Here is a 20520-nt window from a genome sequence, read left to right on the forward strand (position 1 = left end):
ACAGAAACTATTGACTCTCTCTTTTCTAGCACTTTAGATACGGTTGCTCCTTTATGCTTAAGGAACATTAAGGAAAAGAGTCCAATACCGTGGTATAATGAGCACACTCCGGCCCTAAAGAGAGCAGCCCGGAAAATGGAGCGCAGCTGGAGAAAAACTAAATTAGAGGTATTTCGTATTGCTTGGCTGGAAAGTACCCTATCCTACAGAAAAGCATTTAAAACTTCTAGATCTGCTTACTTTACATCTCTTTTAGAAGAAAACAAACACAACCCCAAGTATTTATTTAATACAGTGGCTAAATTAACAAAAAATACCCAGCAGCACAGTAGTAATGACTTTATGAACTACTTTACTTCCAAGATCGAAACTATTAGAGATAAAATTGTAACCATGCAGCTGTCAGCCAAAGTATCGCATCAGATGCACTATTGGAAATGAAGAATTGTATAAACTTGTTACATCATCTAAACCTGTATTTTAGACCCTGTTCCATCTAAGCTCCTAAAAGAGGTGCTTCCAGAAGTAATAGATCCTCTTCTGAATATTAATAACTCATCATTGTCATTAGGATATGTCCCAAAAACCTTCAAACTGGCTGTTATTAAGCCTCTCATTAAAAAAACACAACTTGACTCAAAAGAATGAATTAATTACAGACCGATCTCGAATCTCCCTTTTCTGTCAAAGATATTAAAAAAGGTAGTATCATCACAACTATGTTCCTTCTTAGAGGAAAATTATATATGTGAGGATTTCCAGTCAGGTTTTAAACTTTGTGTTTATTTCATCCTGCTGTGAAACTCTCGCAGGAGGGACTTTGACCAAAGAGCAGCACACTAATACTTGATCTGAAAGGTAAATTGGTAATGAAGACAGATGTTGACACATGATAACAGGGAACATCATTATCTCATCTGATAGCAGCATTCAGATCTCTTATCTTTCTTATCTACCTTCATTTTCTGGGCTGGTCGTGAGGTATTTGTAATCTAAAGTGACAAACAGGAAGTCATTCATTTCAGTAAGAGTTCCCAGCGCCATTAGCTATTCCTAATAATCTGGTGCCAAATATCACTAAGTAAAAGGTCATTTACTGCAGTAGAAGAAGCCACCGTGTGTCTCTTTTCATATATAATAAATTACTAGTGTCTCAGAGCGTGCAGACGAAATGTAATAAATGCGGTCATGTTATCTTTCTTTCAGATGCAGATGCTTTTTAAATTAGAATTCAGTTCATGAATTTGAATTGAGGCAGGAAACAGAATGCAAAATAGCTATTTGAATTTGAATTTTTAATAATGTAGAATGAAATGAAAATTCTCAAAATAAGAAATTCAAATAGCTAGTATAATATTTAACTAAGAAAAGGTTTGTCAACTTTAAGACATTTTGAGTGATGGCTTGACAATCCTTGTTTGAAGTCTTGAAAGGTTTTATACCTTAATTAAAATTTTATACTCATGTACAGTGTAGGGGAAAGTTACTTTTAAAAGTAATGCATTACAATATTGCGTTACTCCCTAAAAAAGTAACTAATTACATTACTTGGCTACTTTTTATGGAAAGTAATGTTACGTTACTTTTGCGTTACTGTTTAAATATGAACAAGGCTTGATTGTTTTTAATACAATAAATTCTAAAGTTCTAAGTTCTAAAGTGTAATTAATAAACCTCAGGCTGAAGGAAGAGTAAATTCACGTCTGTAAAGTAGAACGCAGGAGAAGAAGGTTCAACACTCTTCAGCAATAAAAATAAACAATGAAGCACAATTGTTCGTTTATCTAAAGTCATTTTTTTTATTAGTATGGTTGAACTGGATCATTAAAGGTCAGCAGCAAAGACATTGGTTAATAAAATGGGATTAGATACATTTGTGTTGTTTAACATGTTTAATTATTGCAGGTTTGCGTCATATTCTGAGTTTGAATTTCACTGTTTTAATTCATGTCGATGAATACTAAATCTGTTTTTTGTGAGTGGGATGAATTAATACACATTCATGTTTAGTCTAGAAACAGCATGTTCACACAGCGCACTGTCAGTCAATAAATGTTGAAAAAGTAACTGGCGTTACTTTTTTGAAAAAGTAACTCAGATATTTTCTTGTAAATTAAAAAGTAATGCATTACTTCACTAGTTACTTGAAAAAAGCAATATTACGCAACTCGCGTTACTTATAATGCGTTACCCCCAACACTGCTCATGTATATTTAATAAATTGACAAAATATACAGTTATGTGGATTTTATGTTGAAGAACACTTTATTTCTCAAATTTGCACTGAATTCCTTTCATTTGCATTTTAATAAAAAAAAATTCCCATCACTCCAATTTACATTCATGATCTGAAAAGCAGCTAATTCTTTCATTCTAAATTAAAGCAACCATGGTCCTCGATTTACAAAGTAATAATGCATCATTCTCTCACCCTTGTTATTCCAAACCTGTATGACTTCTATGTTTCAGTGTTTTTCTTTTTTTCATCTTCCAATGTTGTCTGGTCTCCAGTGTTCACACTAACATGACATGATCATGCTAGTTTATGCTGGTTTGGTGTTGGTCAAGCTGGTGGATCAAACAACATGGTGTTTCTACTGGGTCTGGTTAAGTTAGTTAGGATGCTGAAGTCTTCAGTTGAAAATTCAGTCATCATTTACTCACCCTCATGTCATTCTAATCCTGTTTCACTTTCTTTCTGTTGCAGAGCACAAAATATTATATTTTGATTGTTGTTTAGAATATTGGTTTCCATGCATTTTGGCAAAAATTGACACTATGAATAAAAACCTAAAGATTGCTGTAAAAACAGAGAACCTCTTTTATAGCTTGTCAGAGACTAAAAAATAAAGAAGTGAGAAATGTAATAATTCCCAATAATTCTACATATTTTTATGCTCAAAAGTAACTGTACAAACACAGACACACAAATGTCTTGACTACATGTAGTGACTATTTGTGTGCTGAGGTGCAAATAACGACAAGGAAATAGAAATAGTATCTAACATTATTTGAACTTAATCTAAAAAAAACAAAAAAAAACAGAAAGTGTCAAAATTGTGAGAGAAAAGGCTGGATTTACTAACAGCTTTGTAAAGATTTACTAAAGACGCACTGTGAAGAATTAGCGCTGAAAAGGAGTGGACAGTTATTTTTGTAACTCACCTCACTGAATATGTATTTGTAGGAGTTTCTCTGTCAGACACAAAATTTAGGGGAGGAGAGTATTAAAATGAATCACGCAACGCGATTTACTAATGTTTGTGCTCGTCAAATTACTGGTATTAGCGCCATTATTTAACGCTCCCAAAAAACATGCCTTAAATTGTTTTGCGCTTGAAATGGCTGCAATTGTTGTTGCTAGTAGGAGGCACTGCAGAGAACAAAGAGCGTGTGGTGGAAGGAAAAGGATTTTTTCCACACATATTAATTTATTTGGAATGCCAGAAGAACACATTATCTGAATCTGAACATATCCTTACGATAATTTGTGCTGCGCTTGGTAGATTGCAGTGGTCGATATGTAAATGAGATGTTTCATCTGCGTTCTTTAATTTGCGCGTTGTCAGTAAATCACCCGCAGAAATTTCCACACCCATCCATCGTTTTGGAATTGCGCTCTTGCACTAATTTGCCCTGTTTAGTAAATCTGGCCCATATTCTTAGAATTCGGAGAAAATCACGAGATGTAAACTCAGAATTGTGAGGAAAAAGTCTGAATTCTGTATTTATATCTGACAATTTTTCCTTTTTTCCCCCTCAGAATTGCTAGAAAAAAGTCAGAAATTTGAGATAAAGTTATAATTATCTATTTTTTTCCCCCATAATGAAGTGCTCTTGTTATCAGTTCAGGTCTCTTCATAAGTCCCAAACACACACGCTGCATCTTATCTGAGGAGGTCAACCTCCACGCATGGCTTCAGAGCAGCTGTGGGTGCAGGGCAGTTGAGGAAAGTCCATGACAAAGGAACAGTAGGTTTTACTGTCTGGCTGACCTCCAGCACTCATTACCGAGCTATGTTGCATACCAATAACCAAGAAACCTTTTGTCTATCTAAGCAGGTCTGCGAGGGAAACAGAAGTGAGAGTTTGTGTGTGTGTGTGCAAGAGCGAGCCGACCTCATTCAGGAGTCATAGAGTTAAAAATAACTTTATTGCGGATCATGTTTTGGAAGGAGGGATCTACTTCCCAGGCTGGAACAGCCTGCCATGCAGGGGCAGCACAGACAGAGTGTGTGTGCCTGTGTTTGTGCATGTGCGTGTGTGTTTTTGTTGCAGCGGCAGGAGCGCGTCGACTTCACACACAAACACGCTCTTTTCCGGGCCTGTCCTGATGGTGTCTGTCCTGTCTTGTGCTCCAGATGAGCTGCTGGGTGTAACCTGGCTCCATGAGTGCTATGAATGACTCCCTGGATGAGACGCGCAGCCTCGGGGAGAAAGCGGCCATATTTCGGGGAGCAAAAGGCAGTGGGAACATCCTCGGGTCGGCCTTCATCCCATTGCGCTTGCCCTTGCAGCCACCCAATTCTGCGGTCTCCACGCTCTTCAAGGGAAATAGGTAGGACACGCTTTCTATTGCAACTCATTTTTGTGCATGCAAACGTCCACTGTGTGTACACACTGTATAATAAACAACTATCCGGTTCCCTACATCAATACCGTACCTCGTTTCTCAGCAGTTAATCGTTAACGCATCCGATCGGACAAGCAATAGAGCAGCCTTTGTGCTCTCTGCAACGTCTATGTGAAAACCCCCTAGACTTTGTACCTGTAAACAGACGGGTTGAGCGCAACCAAACTGGAATCAAATCAAGCACCTGTTACTTTCCAGCTCTGGGGAGGAATCGCGAGTCCCTCTGCTCTGGGACTTTATGTCACGTCTTCCACGTGTTTGTGATACGGTAGCTGTGAGATCATGATGGCACGGCTCGAATGTGGCCCTCGAAGGAGGACTCTTAAGTGTTTATATGTACCGTAACCAACAAACAACTGAGCTCACTCATATGTAGACACACAAACAAGTGAATTAAACGCACCCCGCTGCTTTCCAGCTTTCTTAGATTAGGCTGACCATATTTTCATATGCAGATATGTTTGTCACCTTTTTTTTAAGGCGAAGACACTCTAGGTGAATAGGGTAAAACAGGGGTGCCCACACTTTTTTGTTTGGGGGTCTACTTTTCAAATGAGACACTGACCGAGATCTACCAAGTGAAAAATAAATAATGAAATGAATATAAAATAAATAGGCCTAAATAAAAAAAGCTTGTTGGGATGTATCTTTATATTGCATTAATTAAATTTTTAATTAAAAATAATAATAATAATAAAATACTGTTCAATTCTTAGTAACCCTATAGAACCGTGCCTGCATTTACCTAAAGCAGTGGTTCTCAATCTTTTTTTACTCCAAGACCCCCTCCTCTCCAAATCAATACTGCAAGTCCAAACTTTTCTATACACTAAAATCTTTGTATTTTCATGTAATTTTTCTAAACAAAGCAAATTCATGATAGATTTAAACATTAAATTTTTTTTTTGCAAACATACTTCGCAAAAATGTCACTGCAGATATAATATAGGCCTACAACTTAAAAGCATGTAAAAGTAGGCCTATGTATATTCTGAAGTCGGTGATCTAAAGACAGCTCAACGGCATCAGTGAATAGTTCCTCTGTCAGAAAAATCAGTTTGGAGCATTTGATTGGTACATGAACACCACTGATCCTCACAAACTTCTCCAAAACACGCGAGCATCCGTTATAAAACACTCGCTGTATTTAACTACGTAAATCTAGGCTACTGAGCTGTATTCAAGCAGAAATATGATGTTCTAGTGATCAGTGCGTCGACAGCGCACATACACGGTTCGTTTGCACATCAAATAACGGACACAATGCGTGCCTAATGCACGATCCTGTATATCACTGTAATCATAACTTGATTACAATCGTCATCCATTAAAACTTTATGCTACTAGTGTGACACTGTCTTCTTTTATCCAGCCGAGAGCTGTAGTTTGCATATCATATGCTCATACAGCGGTTTTGAGCCACCGTTCAGTCTGTATTTCACACAGCGCGATGAGAAACGGTTTGCTGCTCCGAAACACAGAATACGTAGAGAGGTGGTGCTGTTATTTATTAATATATATTTTTATTTAACATATTAGTCATAGCATTAGTGGATATTATATTGTAGTTTTAAGTTATCTCGAGCCCCCCGGTTGAGAACTACTGACCTAAAGCACGATCTACCAGCATTGCCTTTTGGTTACCCCTGGGGTAAAACATTTAACTAATAGCTTTCACCATAGTTCCTCAGTTGGTCGATTATATTAATAATTGCAAAAATTTTGTGTAATACAAGGTTCCTGAAATGTTAAATGTAATTATGCAGATGAGGCATTATCTAATTAAATATGCACTAATTTGCATACATTTCCAGAACAGACATTTGTATGCAGGTTAAAAATTCTTGTTTTATTATTATGTTGAATTGTTTCATTACAACCTGCACTGCCAGGACAATTCATGGTTTACTAAGTTAAAGGTATTTTGAACAAACCCCTCTGGAAAAAAACTTCAGAATAAAGTACATTTTGGTGTATGTATGATTTCAGACTCATTTTGAGAAGATATGCATTGTAATTGAAATCTATGGACACAAATACAGTGCCCTCCGTAAGTATTGGAACAGTAAAGACAAAATTGCTCTGTTGGCTGTGGAGTCAAGACATTTGCAAATATGAATAAAAGATGAATATGAGACAAAACTACAGAATGTCACATTTTATTATTAGCCGTTTCAACACATGTGTTTTCCCAAATAAAAAGAACAGCACTTTTAGAGATCATCCCACTCATTGATGTGAGCATAAGTATTGGGACAGTTGAACATAAGGCCGATATAAAAGATTAAAAGCTATTATTTAGTTGCAGATCCCTTGCACACAATCACAGCAGTCAGTCTGTGACCCATAGACATCACTAGACTCTTGGTCTCATCCTTTGAATGGTCTCCTTGGTCTCATGCTTTTCCCAGCCTTTAATGCAGCCAATTCCAATTGTTGCTTGCTTTGGGGAGTTTCTGCCTTTACTCTCCTCTTCAGCTGGTGAAATTCATGTTCAATCGGATTTAAATCTGGAGATTGACTTGGGCAATCGAAGACTTTCCATTTCTTTGCCCTTATAAATTCCTTGACTGAACTGGCAGGGTGTTTTGGGTCATTGTCCTGATGCAATATGAAGCACTTCCCAATGAATCTGGTGGCATTTTCTTGAATATTGGTAGGCAAGATGGTTTTGTACCCTTCCAAATTCATTCTGCTACTGTCTTCATACATTAAGTCATCAGTAAAGTTGAGAGGGCCTGTTCCAGAGACAGCCATGCATGCCCATACCATGACACCACCTCCACCATGCTTTACAGATGAGGCTATATGCTTGGGATCTTTTGCAGTTCCCATTTTTTCTCCACATTTTTGCTTTCCCATCACTTAGATAAAGGTTCATCTCTGTCTCATCGGTCCATAAACACAGTTCCAAAATAATCAGAACCAAAACAGATGTTTTTAGCAGGTACAAGCTGAAATGGCGCAGCTCTATTCTGGAAAGGGGGCGCGAGCAGCAGCTCATTTGGATTTAAAGAAACAGGCACAAAAATCAGAGTGTTTCTGCTTCCACTCAAAATAGGCATTTTCAAAATGATATAATAAATTATCTGTGGGGTATTTTGAGCTGAAACTCCAGACACATTCTAGGGACACCAGAGACTTATATTACATATTGTAAAAAGGAGCATAATATGTCTCCTTTAAGACATTGTGTAATGTATGGATCTAATATGTTACACATCCAATATTTTCTCCAAAAGTTCCCCAAACATTCACTTAAGATGTAACAGATTTAACCTACTTTAAATCCATGTATGTGTATCGGGATCACGCGCATTCGGTGTCTGTTGTCTTTATGCATGCGTTTCAGATGAGAGTCAGCATGAGAAGCGAGCTGAGAAAAGGTTCTCCTCTCAGAAAACGTACAAATAAAGATACTTTCAGACGTTTAATTACTATTTGGAGCACTGGGATTGTTTTTTGTGAAAATCTCAAATTCGACCAAAATCAACATTGCTTTTGCTTGTAGCTCAAAATTAGCCCGTGCACATTCCAACTAATTTTGCCAGCATATAGGACACACACACACAAGCATCTTACCTGGGCTACGGGGAAAAAGAACTGGATTGTTGCTCAGCGGTCCAAAGTCCTCTTTTCAAATTTTGCATTTCATTTGGAAAGCAAGGTCTAGAGGCAGACTGGAGAGGAGAATCCAAGCTGCTTGAAGTCCAGTGTGAAGTTTTTCCGAAGTCAGTGATGATTTGGGGTGCCGTGACGTCTGCTGGTGTTTGGTCCATTGTGTTTTATCAAGTCCAAAGTCAATGCAGCCGTCTACCAGAAGATTTTGGAGCACTTTATGCTTCCATCTGCTGACAAGCTTTATGGAGATGCTGATTTCCTTTTCCAGCAGGACTTTAGCACCTGCCCACAGTGCCAAAACCACTTCCAAGTGCTTTGCTGAACATAATATTACTGTGCTTGACTGGCCACCCAACATGCCTGACCTGAACCCCATATGGAATCTATGGGATGAGAAACAGTCGATCCAACAATACAGACGAGCTGAAGACTCAATAGTGCCTCAGCAGAGCCACAGGCTGATCGCTTCCATGCCATTCCTCACTGATGCTGGAGTTTGTGCTAAAGGAGCCCTGACCAAGTATTGAGTGTATAAATGAACATACTTTAAAGAACTTGAACTTTTCTGTTTTATGTATATATTTATTTTAGACTTTAAAAAAGCATTAAAATTATGGACTGATCATTTCTTTGTCAGTGGGCAAACATACAAAATCAGCAGGGGATCAAATTATTTTTTCCCCACTGTATGCATATGAATTTCTGTGGACTAATGTGATAGTTGTTAATGTTCTTGTTCATGTTGAAATTTTCTTTTGTTGTAATAAATTTAAAGCATTAACAAGATAACCTGTTTAATTAATTTTGGGGTTGATGACTGATTTGAATGTAGGCTATTTGTATTCCAGTGCCTGTATATAAGATTAGTATTGAAGTTCAAAGACTGTCATATGTGGATCAACTTTCTTTGTGTATTTTCAAGTTTCAATATGAAAAATAACTTTTATATTGATTTAATGGATTTATTGCATTTTGAAAAAAAAAAATGTCATGGATTTATTGCATTTTGGGGGAAAAAATATCAGTTTTTATAATAAATCTTTGAAAATCAAAACTTGGATTTGAATTTTTAATATAATTATAACCTAAAGATGCCATGTGAAAGTTTGAAACAGAAAATAGTGGTTTTCATGTTGCCACTTTCTTTTTATATATATACGTATATGTGATGCAAAGCATGTCACAGGAATCACAATGTCAAATGATCCTTCAGAAATCATTCTAATATGCTGATTTGATGACCAAGAAACATTTCTTATTATCAATGTTGAAAACAGTTGTGCTGCTTCATGTTTTGGTGGAAACCATGAAATATTTTCCTTCAAAATTCTCTGAAAAAGAACTGCATTTATTTGAAATAGAAATAGTTTGTAATAACATAAATGTATTTTACTGTTGCTTTTGATCAATTTAATACATCCTGGTTTAATAGTTTCTCTCTTTCAAAAAGAAAAAAAAATCTTATTAAAATATATACATGTTAGATTTAGGAAAATAAAAGGAGTCTCTGTCTCGCTTTCTCTCTCTCTCTCTCTCTCTCTCTCTCTCTCTCTCTCTCTCTCCCTCTCTCTCTCTCTCGCTCTCTCTTCAGTCTTCTCAAGTATCCATTCCTTCTCTTAGTTGGGTGTGCCAGCTGAGATGCAGCAAAACACACACAGATGGGCCAAATGAGTTTGCAGCCCCTGCAAGTTACTCTTTATACACATTGCATTATGTCCATGATATCAAAATAAAAAAGGAGATTTTGCATAATGAAAAGTCTATTTTACCACTATAAACCTGAAAATAATTGCAATTTAATTCAGCATATAAAAAAGGTAGTACAATAATTACTAAAATTATGTGTATAAATATTTTGTAATTTAAATAATTTAGCATTACTTGTTCCTACATTATACTGCTGAAAGCTATTTTCTTGGGTTATAGGATGAAAATAATTAAACATTTAATAATGCTCCTACAATCAAGCTTCATTTTCTTTAATCAACAATGCAGGTGAAATATGACCTGTGCAAGTTCTCTGTGTTTTTCATGAGATTTACCTATCAACAGAACTCTCTAAACGGATTATAAATAAGCACATGATCACACAGCATCAGACCGCCGCTCCTCGCTCTACACCAGCCCTCCGGGGATCGCTCAGGTACTGCGATGAAATCATCTCTGGCTGAAGACCAGCTGTTGCCTGGGAAACAGAACTTCAGTCATCCGGTCTGTCATCACATGACATCAACCGCTGCCTAGCACACAGCTGCTGTCTGCTGCGCCGAGAATGCAGAACGTCATTCGCCTCTCACATACATGATAAGTGCTATTTTGATGTCGCTAGTCATCCCTGAGCAGGCAAATTCGAGTTTCGCAGACGGTACAGTACTTTGTGATCTCTAAATTATTAGATATTATCTCATTAACTAAAACTAAAACCATACAAACAATTCATTACTTGAAATAAATATTAACTTAAAACTATATATATATAGTCATATATATATATTAAGGACGGTCCGAATACCATTTTTTGAGCTTCGAAGCTTCGGTAGTAATCAACACCAAATATTCGAAGCTTCGGAGCGAGGGGGCTAAACATATTCATAAATATATGAATATAAACATATACAAATAAATTAACAAATTTCAACGAACTGTAATAAATAAAGAACAGCATACTGTCAATAACAGCATCATACATTTTAATTAACGAACAGTTTAAATAAAATTAAATGAATTCCCTTATATAGAATAAAACAAACTGTAATAGGCTAAATAGAACAAGGTAACATTAGGCTGGCTAGACAGCTCACTTTTCTAAATTAATGGGTCTCATATAGTGATGAACTCCACTATGGCATCTGTTATCTCTCCCTTTCTTTTCTCTGTTATTCGCAAGTATTTTCCAAGCAAATTAAGTGCACGTTTTTATCATGTGTAAAATTACTGATTAACATGGCGGATAAAAGCAGCTCGATTTTTTTACACCATCAATATAGGCTACTGTAATAGGAGTACTACTTACAGAACTCAGGTGATTTTTCAAACTTGATGTGCTGTTGTGGTAACTTACGCATATTTGGCACACTGCCTTTGTTTTGTCCTCACTCAATTTAAAGTGCTCCCACACAGCTGAGGTCTTCGGCATATAATTCATATACATTTTATGCATAAAAAACCCCCGACTAAAATCACAGAAATTCAGCAAAAATACTAAAACTAACTAAAATCAAAATTAGATCCATTTGATTTTAGAAAATAAAATCTAATTCAAACTATTAATAAAAATTATAGTAGTATCTCAGTGTCATAGCAAAAGTACTGAAATAACAAAAAGCTAATAGTCTAAAATAAAAAAAAACTTAAACTTTATAGAGACATTTAAATAAATAAATAAAACTTGACAAAAGCACAACAAAATGACTAAAACTTTAACATGAAAATTAAAATTTGTGTATGTGTATGTATGTATGTGTCTGTGTGTGTGTGTGTATATATATATATATATATATTAGCACGTTGACGCAGTTTAATGCTTTAAAACTATTTAACGCCATTAACGCAGGGGCGGGGCCTAGGGTTGGACACCCCACTCATAACTGCTAATTCTGTCTCTTTTTTTCTTGACAAGAAGTGCATTTATTCAGTCGCAGAACATCTTTACGAGCACATCAAATAGGAGACGTTTCAGACGTTCGCTTCAACTTCACTTCAGCGTCAGGCACGAGTAAACGAGCGCGGAAACTGTACTGAGCTCGCAGCGCGTGCTCTTCAATACACGCACAAAGGCACCAGCGTGCCCATAGCCTGTATCATTTCAAGTCATGAAGTTACCAAAAAGATGATTAAAGCTGCCATAAATCTGTGCATGCATTTAATATGTTATTATGAGTTATTAAGAACATGTCTCTGAAATGGTTTTCAAAACTGTCCTGGAGCATCCTAGCTGTGTCTCCCTCATATAACACACCCGATTCAACTCGTCAGCTCATTAGAAGAGACTGAAATGGGTCAGAAAAGGTGAGGAGAGTTGAGAGACAATATGATGCGTGTCAGATCCGCGTCACGTTCAGCAGCGACATCTCTTAAAGAAATAGCAGCCAAAAACAAACTAATATCCAGCTGCTGTGATGTCTGTTCATCAAGAACAAAAGAAAAAGAGGAAATCAATAACTTTATAGTTTTAAGGATTCATCTGTATTTAGTTTAGAATTTAGTGTTTGATAACTTTATTCAATTTCTGTATATTTCTGCTGAGGGGCACAGGTAGATAAATATGACATTTATTATAATGGGTTTATGTGAAGATTGTTTTAAGTTCAGTTAAATTAGAAGTTATTTTTAAAGTCTAAAAAATTTAAAATTGATAGCTCTTAATTATGATGTAAAGTTGAATGGCTAAAGTCAATGGTTAAATATTAGCGGGAAACATTTTTATAGGGAAATCAGTATTAATTGGTATCAATGATACTGGCCTTCAGTCATAAACATAAAGATGCCATTAAACGAATATTAAAAATATACTGTCTATGTTGTTTGTACATTAATTTGAAGATTGAATATGATTTGAAATTATTACAATATAAAATTATATTTAAAAACTTTAATGTTAGGTGGGATTAATTGCGATTAATTTCAGAAAAATTATCTATTAATTAGAAAAAAAAAATATCGATTGACAGCACTAATATATATATATATATATATATATATATTCAAATATATAATTCAAAACATGCACAATCACTGAAGTACATCAATGATATTAAAATAATACTGATTTCTGTATCAAATGCATGATTAGCTTCAGCAGTTGGTAGAAACTGTAACTACAGCTATGAGACCACAATTTTGTAGTTTTTATTTTTTTATTTTTTTTTACCAGTTACCCATTTTATTTTATTTTTTGGGGGGGGAAGACTCTTAATAACGTCAAATACATTGATTGGTGTCCGGCTCAGACGATTGGTTCAAAAACTATCCTCCAATCCTTTAGACTCTCTGAACAGTGCTACAGTCTGCCATTATTTTTATTCATGTTTCTTATCATTGATTTTTCTCTCCTCAGAAAAAGTAGAGAGGTGGATGAAACACAAATGGGACATGTCCCAAATCCCTTCCCAGAGTTGCTGCCATCCGCTGTCTCTCTAGTGTCTGAGTGTCTGTTACCCTGGACCAAAAACAGTGCGACTCAGGTGAGGCACGCATGATTTACTCAAGCCACTGCTGTTCAGAAGAGCTGCCTCGCTGTCTGCAGCCTACATAGGGAACATTATGGGACTGGTTTCTGTTTGGAGAATAGATGCAGTTGGCTAAAGGATGATTCTTAAAAGGCTCCAACAGCTTTTGTGTCTGTAATGTCTTAAAATGCTGCCTACGTGGGCATCTTGGCTTTGGAACAAAGCCATAGTGTATCATATGGAAGCATATGTTTTTGTATGAGTGCACTGATTGGTTAAGCAGTTGGTTGGTTGACTGATTGATTGTCCCTGGTCTTGTTCTCATTTGGTTAAAAAAATCCAGATGCCAAAACAAACTTTCATCACTTTCTCATTTCATTGCTCCGACGTCTTAGTTTCATTCCCAGTGAGTAACTACAGTACGAATGCTTAGATGGAGGTAATATTTCAGTGTAAGTCCACTAGTAAAACTAACTCTAAAAAATACAGCATACAAACAGATGCAGACTTGATAAGCAGGCAGAATGTGTAAACCTCCCCAGAGCGCCAATGACGTACGCTGGAACACAGAGATGTTGAACCAGTTTAGCTGGAATGGAAATGAACTGGGACGGGGAATGAAATCGCTGTGTCAGCTTTCTGAATCTGTCCATTTTTGGATGTAGTTTCTAATCCGGTACGAAAACAAGGGAAAGGCATGGTAGACATTTTTAGCAACACTTATAATTAGAGAAGGAATGTACTTGATGTACATTGACAGACTTTGATTTGTCAGCTTGACAGAATTGTGCCTGAAATACTTTTAAAAACATAATACTGTAGTTTAATTATGTTTTTATGCGGGCCGGATGGATGGGTGGATGGATGCATGGATGGATGAATGAATGGACGGATGGATTGATGAATGGATGAATTCCCCGATTCGCTCTTTACTGAGTAGTTTTGGTTTTACTGGCGACATATGAACAATGAATATTGTCCCTTCTTTTTGCCTTCTGTTTTATGAATACTATGAATTCGTGCATACTTTCATACTCTTTTCAGTTATTGTTTTTTGCCTACTATGTAGCAGGGAAGTGTTTGGATGCAACCTTAGAGTTAGTGATTTGTTCAAGATAAAAGCACGACGTTTTGTTGATATTGTGAGTGCACACAAATAAAAGTAGACCCTTTACAGTTCCGAATGATGTATTACTCTTACCTTTATGAACAAAAATTACGGCGTAAGTTGTTTCCATTGAAAAAAAATTGCAATTGATTGCGCTGGTGCCTCCATGTCCTGCGCTTTAGCTTCCACACAAACTACTGGATGCAGCGCACATTTATCTAGGTTTAACGTTTTAACATTGTTATATGCTTGAACTGTTTTAGTAGATCTATAGATTTTATTTTAGGCAAGTCATGATGATTTGAGAAGGCTAAATTGATCAAGCATAAGCTATGATCAGCCTGCCGGTCTGCCGTTGGCTGCTTGGTCGTTACTTTAAGAAAGAAAAAATGTATTTAATGAACAAAAAATGCTCCAAACGTTTTTCTAAATGGACTTAATAAAAAGCCGAAACGAAATATAAACACTTTGCCATCACATACAAAACTAAACTATTTTAATAGCTGAAACAATAGCCATTTTTTGGTGTGTGTGTGTGTGTGTGTGGGGGGGGGGGGGGGGGGGTCTCTAGTACATTTTGCCATTTTAGAATGTTAAGTTCTACTTCTGTAGTTATTTTGGTGCAAGTAACTCAAAAGTAATACAGGAGTCATGTAACGCATTACAAATCTGAGACGGTAATACTGTAAGGTAAGGAATTACTTTTAAATAACAGTAACAAGTAATCTATGATGTATTACAGTTTGGAAGTAACTTGCACAACACTGGTGGGAAACACTGTAGTGTTTAGTAAAAAACAGTGTGATATATATATTTTTTTACTTGAGTATTTAATTTCTTGCATTAAACATTATGAATCTAAAAGGCTACAAATAAAGCTGTTTGGTTGAAATGATAGCTACTAATTTCAGGGAAAAAAATAGTAAATGTTGACATATCTCTAATACGTTGTAAGTTGTTATAATGTGTTCTTTCTATTATAGCACTAACTGTGAAGAGCGTTAATATTTTTGTATGAGATTATTTTGGTGCATTATGTGTAATGAAAGCTGAGAGCCGTATATGAGATGCATCCTCACAGCGAGTTTGCTCCAGAACTTATATGGCCAATGCAATCTGCTTACATTGCTGATTTGGGAAAACCAAGACCCCTGTGGATCTTATTATATGACAAATATATGTTATGAACGGCCATCCGGAACAACTTTGACCTGCAGCAAAATCTGCAAATTACAGCATATTGAAATGTGCCGTCATAATGTGGCTTTGCAGTTTGCCATTATGGGGGCCTTCATTATATTTGAGGCTGGCAGTAATGATCCCTCTCGTATTATATCTGAGGCTAGCAATTAGGGCTGCAGTCTATGAGCGAAATGGAGGGAAACCAGAGGGGGATGGGGTGGAAGTGTCACGAAAACTTTTTGCTGTGCTAGTTACTGCAGTTTGCCGAGGATAGACAATGACCCAGACTGTGTCTGCCGTAAAAGATGGTCCAGGGCTGGGCGGCGACGCTAATTACCATCAGATTTTGCACGTGTGCATGTCAGATAGGCTTCCTCACTCCGCAGGCTGAACTTACAGACCATCGATTGTAGAGCGGGCCAATATTTAGCAACATTAGTTTGTATACATACACTATATTGCCAAAATTATGGGGTCACCCCCTTCTAATGAACAGGTTTGACTACTTTAGTAATTTCCATGAGTACAAATCTTAATGTTTAAGCATATAATGATATTCTAGGGAATTGTGTGCTTCTAATTTTATTGCAACAGTTTGGACCCTTTTCTATTCTAACATGACAGTGTCTCTGTGTATAAGGCAAGGTTCAAAAAGAAATGATTGATTCAGTCAGTGTGGAAGAACTTGACTGGTCTGCAGAAAACAAAGTCCTGATCTCATCTGAACACCTCTGGTGTGACTTTAAATGCAGACCTTGAGCCGAAAACTCATCACCAAACACCAATGACTTGTATATAGGTTCAGTCATTTTAGACACTTTCAAAACTGTTGCAACAGAGATGGAAATACAGTTTTTAAATACGTAAATTATGCTTCCATCTTTGTTGCCACGGTTTTGGAAGTGTCTTCTTCTGTTCTAAAGGAGGGGGTGTCCCAATACTTTTGTCCATATAGTGTATGTACAAATCATTGGTGTTTGGTGATGAGTTTCCGGCTCAAGGTCTGCATATTAAAGAATATTAGAAGCACACAATTCCCTAGAATATCATTATATGCTTAAACATTAAGATTTGTACTCATAGAAATTACTAAAGTATTCAAACCTGTTCATTAGAAGGGGGTGACCCCATACTTTTGGCAATATAGTGTGTGTATACAATTTAATAGAATACATTATTTATCAATTTTATTATGTTTAATGATTTATTTGAATATAATTTTAATGTTAAATAAAATTATATAGAAATATTATGTATGTATTGCTTTATTTATATTAATATAACTAATATAAAATAGTAGATGAATATATACAGTACATATGTTTAATTTATTTTAATTTTTTTTGTTGTTATTGTTTTAATTCAATTTTTTAACGTAACTGTTTTCGTGATTGTGCGATTCACAGATATTGCAGATTATCAGGATGTGTTTTGTTCCCAAGAACATCGTCTAAAGAGCTTGATTGTGCTGAACTCCTCTTTTTGGGGAGTGAAGTGTCCTCTCAAGATACAATCCAGGTCTTGTTACCTGATTCTTTCTTATACACGCCTCAGGCTACACTTCACTGCATCAGCCGCTGATTGCAATTCTCCAATGCCTGGCCTGTCATTGTTTGAGTGCGCTGATGGGATTATGGGGGATTTGCTTTTGTTTTGGATGATTTAGGGGAGCAGGGAATACTTAAGCTTCAGCTGTGACAGCGAAACGCCTCTTCGGTGACCTCCTGAGCTCTTGTTGGTGTAATTGACCCTTTGCTAAGCACCGCCTTTAAAATCTTACTGAGCAATCGTACCTTGGAAACTGTTGCCTTATGTTCTTTTATTACTTTTATTGATTCTTTTATTGTTTCATCTTTTCATAAGTTTTTTATATTTAACTCTTTAATAAATGTATCATATTTCATGCTCACACGCAATCTACTACATGCCTTCTGTCATCTGATTGAGAGTTTATACTGTTTTAGCAAGTAAAAGGCCTTTTAGTATAATTGTACAATTACACAACCCATATTTCACATGACGTTTTGCTGTGAAATCGTTACTGATTATATAAACATAAGAATAACTTTTAAATGGTTAGTAGTATTTAAAAATGAACACTTGCTGGACTGAAGCAACTTTGGTGTACTTGATTATCAATATGATCATCAGGTTTTTGAGGAACGTTTATTTTTTCATCTCTCTATCATCATTGTAATGCATTGCATTATATGTTTTGATCATAAAACTAAGCATTAATATGTCGTCTTATTCAGAAGATATTAGTGGGAGATAAAGAGTGGTGACTAATTTTTATATATTTTATGTAAGTATCTGCTATACTGCTATAAAGATCTCTTTGATTTACATTAAAAGCCTCAGCATTTCATCTTACGTTTTGTCCATTTAAATATCAGTTTCTGCATCAAATCGCATACTACTTGCTCAGTTTGGGCCTCTGAATATGAGCCTTGAATATGAGCTTCATATTCTCACTATATCATACAATATAAGCTGTAAAAGTATCAAATATGATACTCAAAATACATCATAATACATTTATTTTTTCAAATCTTTAAAGAAATGTTGAGAAATTCCTGCTGTGGGCTCTACACTTTTTGATCACCGTGTACTTCAATAGTTTCTTTAAAGAAAAATGTTGGATAAAATGTTTTGCAGTGTCAAAAGAATAATATCAAGCACATTTGATGGAACTCATTCCTATGGGATGTTTTGTAAAGCTAGCAATAGTAATCGAAGGGGCGGGGCTTAGCGAAGGGTCAATTCCTGCGCAGGTCTGTGTCCCGACTCCCGGGGTGCTTTGATTGGCAGGTCTTTTTGAGACGTTGCTCCAAGCGGGACAAAAGGAGAATGTTAGTGCGCACAGCTGTTTGTCTGACAGCACGTCTGAGTCACACGGTCAGCATGCAGAAAGCAGTGACATCATCGCCCTGCCCTGCCCCCAGCCCAGATGAATAGATGTGGAGCGCTTGAGTAAAGTGTTGCATCATTGTCCCGGCCGCCCCTTCATCCTACAACGCTAATGACTCCTCTTGTCTGTGTTGGAGTATTGGTTTTTAGATTTGGAGACACTGAAAGTAATTGTGAGAGATTTTCTTTCCTTCCTTTGTTGCTTGTGAAGCGTTAGTCATGTGTGCGATTTCATGGTTATTTGGCATTATTTGGAATGATTATTTGAATCAATTCTCAGAACCCTGATTCAATGATTTGATGTCATCCTTTGGAATGTTTATGAAAATCTTCCAGTGCATGGCATTTTGAAAATACGCCAGACTGTGACAGAAAAATATCATTTATTGTGTGCGTGTGTCAAAAACAATGCTTTTAACTTTTTTAGTTCTTGCATTAAACATTTTAAATCAAATTGGCTACCAAAAACTGTTTTAATAAATATAGTTACTAATTTCAGAAAAAAAAGTAAACATTGAAATCTCTTCAAAGTCCTTCAGAAGACCTTTTTTAGCACGAACTGTGAAGAGCTTTTGTTTTTTGTAATTTTGTAAATTCAGCTCCTGATGTTAATGAAAGACCCTTCAAACGGCTATATATATATATATATATATATATATATATATATATATATATATATATATATATATATATATATATATATATATATATATATATACATACATTGTTAATATTAATAATAAATAAGACTATATAAAATAATGTTGTTTTAATTATTTAAATAATTAAAACAATTGTTGTTTTTTGTGTTTTATATTTTATTGTTAAACAGTTTACATGGAAAAAAAAGTTTATTGAAATTAATCTTTGGCTGTTTTGTTGAATCTTTCTTTTTTTTTGAGCATTTTGCCATTGTTATAGGCCTTTTTTATACTTTGCTTGTCAAAACAGTATATGAGGGTCTTTCAAACAACACATCGAGTATTCAATTTTTTGAAATTGTGTTTTTTACACATCCATAATGTGTCAATCTTTTAAGTCAAGTTAAGTCGTGACGTATTGTCAAGTATGGTGACCCATACTCGAAATTGGTGCTCTGCGTTTAACCCATCCAAGTGCACACACACAGCAGTGAGTAGTGAACAAATGCACACACACACACACCGTGAACACACACCCGGAGCAGTGGGCAGCCATGCTGCAGCGCCCGGGGAGCAATTGGGGGTTCGGTGCCTTGCTCAAGGGCACCTCAGTCGTGGTATTGAGGGTGGAGAGAGCGCTGGACATTCACTCCCCCCACCTACAATCCCTGCCGGCCGGGGACTCGAACCCGCAACCTTTCGATTACGAGTCCGACTCTCTAACCATTAGGCCACGACTTCCCCATTTTATTCCTCTGAAGGGATTTTAGACGAAAGACAAAGTTGATGCATCAATAAAACCTACAGTAACTGGGACCACCTGAGATTTGGAATAAAATTTTCAGAAAGCAAAGACATGCCAGTTGGTATGTGTGGCTGTCACTGGCATCAAGAGGGCAGCATTTTACCGATATCAAAGCCACAAGGCCTTCGCTTTAAAACACACGGTTTGTTGCCACTCTGCAAGAAAAGCGTCTTACCACAGACTCATCATGCTGATGTAAAACCGAGCCTCGTCCCATGCTTTTTATATTACCAGCTGTGCCCAGAGGCCCTGGCCTTTGGCATGGCTTTGTTTTACGTGGTCTTTAAAAGCTATTTTAGTTGTGAGAAAGCACTTCTGTGCTTGCAGTGTCATGGTACATTTACATGACAAAGGCTCACAGAGTAGAAGTGCTGTTTCAGAGCCCTCTGGGTCCGTCAGCCTCTCTAACCTCTCCCAGACACCAGCCCTGGTCAGTTTTCACACTTGAGTAG

The 20520-nt window shown here is 36.4% G+C and overlaps 1 protein-coding gene across 1 annotated transcript in view; it reads left to right on the top strand.

The window, feature by feature from the left end:
• Positions 1-4224: 4224 nt before the first annotated feature.
• The window catches only part of LOC306877039 (growth factor receptor-bound protein 14-like), a 52729-nt gene continuing 36433 nt past the window's right edge, over positions 4225-20520 (top strand). The window contains exons 1-2 of the mRNA XM_079428560.1: positions 4225-4558; positions 13311-13437. Of these exons, the coding sequence (XP_079284686.1) occupies positions 4389-4558; positions 13311-13437 (297 nt within the window). The 5' untranslated portion in view covers positions 4225-4388. The remainder of the gene's footprint in view (positions 4559-13310; positions 13438-20520) is intronic.

Source organism: Barbus barbus (genome assembly GCF_936440315.1).
Source record: "Barbus barbus genome assembly, chromosome: 11".
NCBI lineage: Eukaryota > Metazoa > Chordata > Actinopteri > Cypriniformes > Cyprinidae > Barbus > Barbus barbus.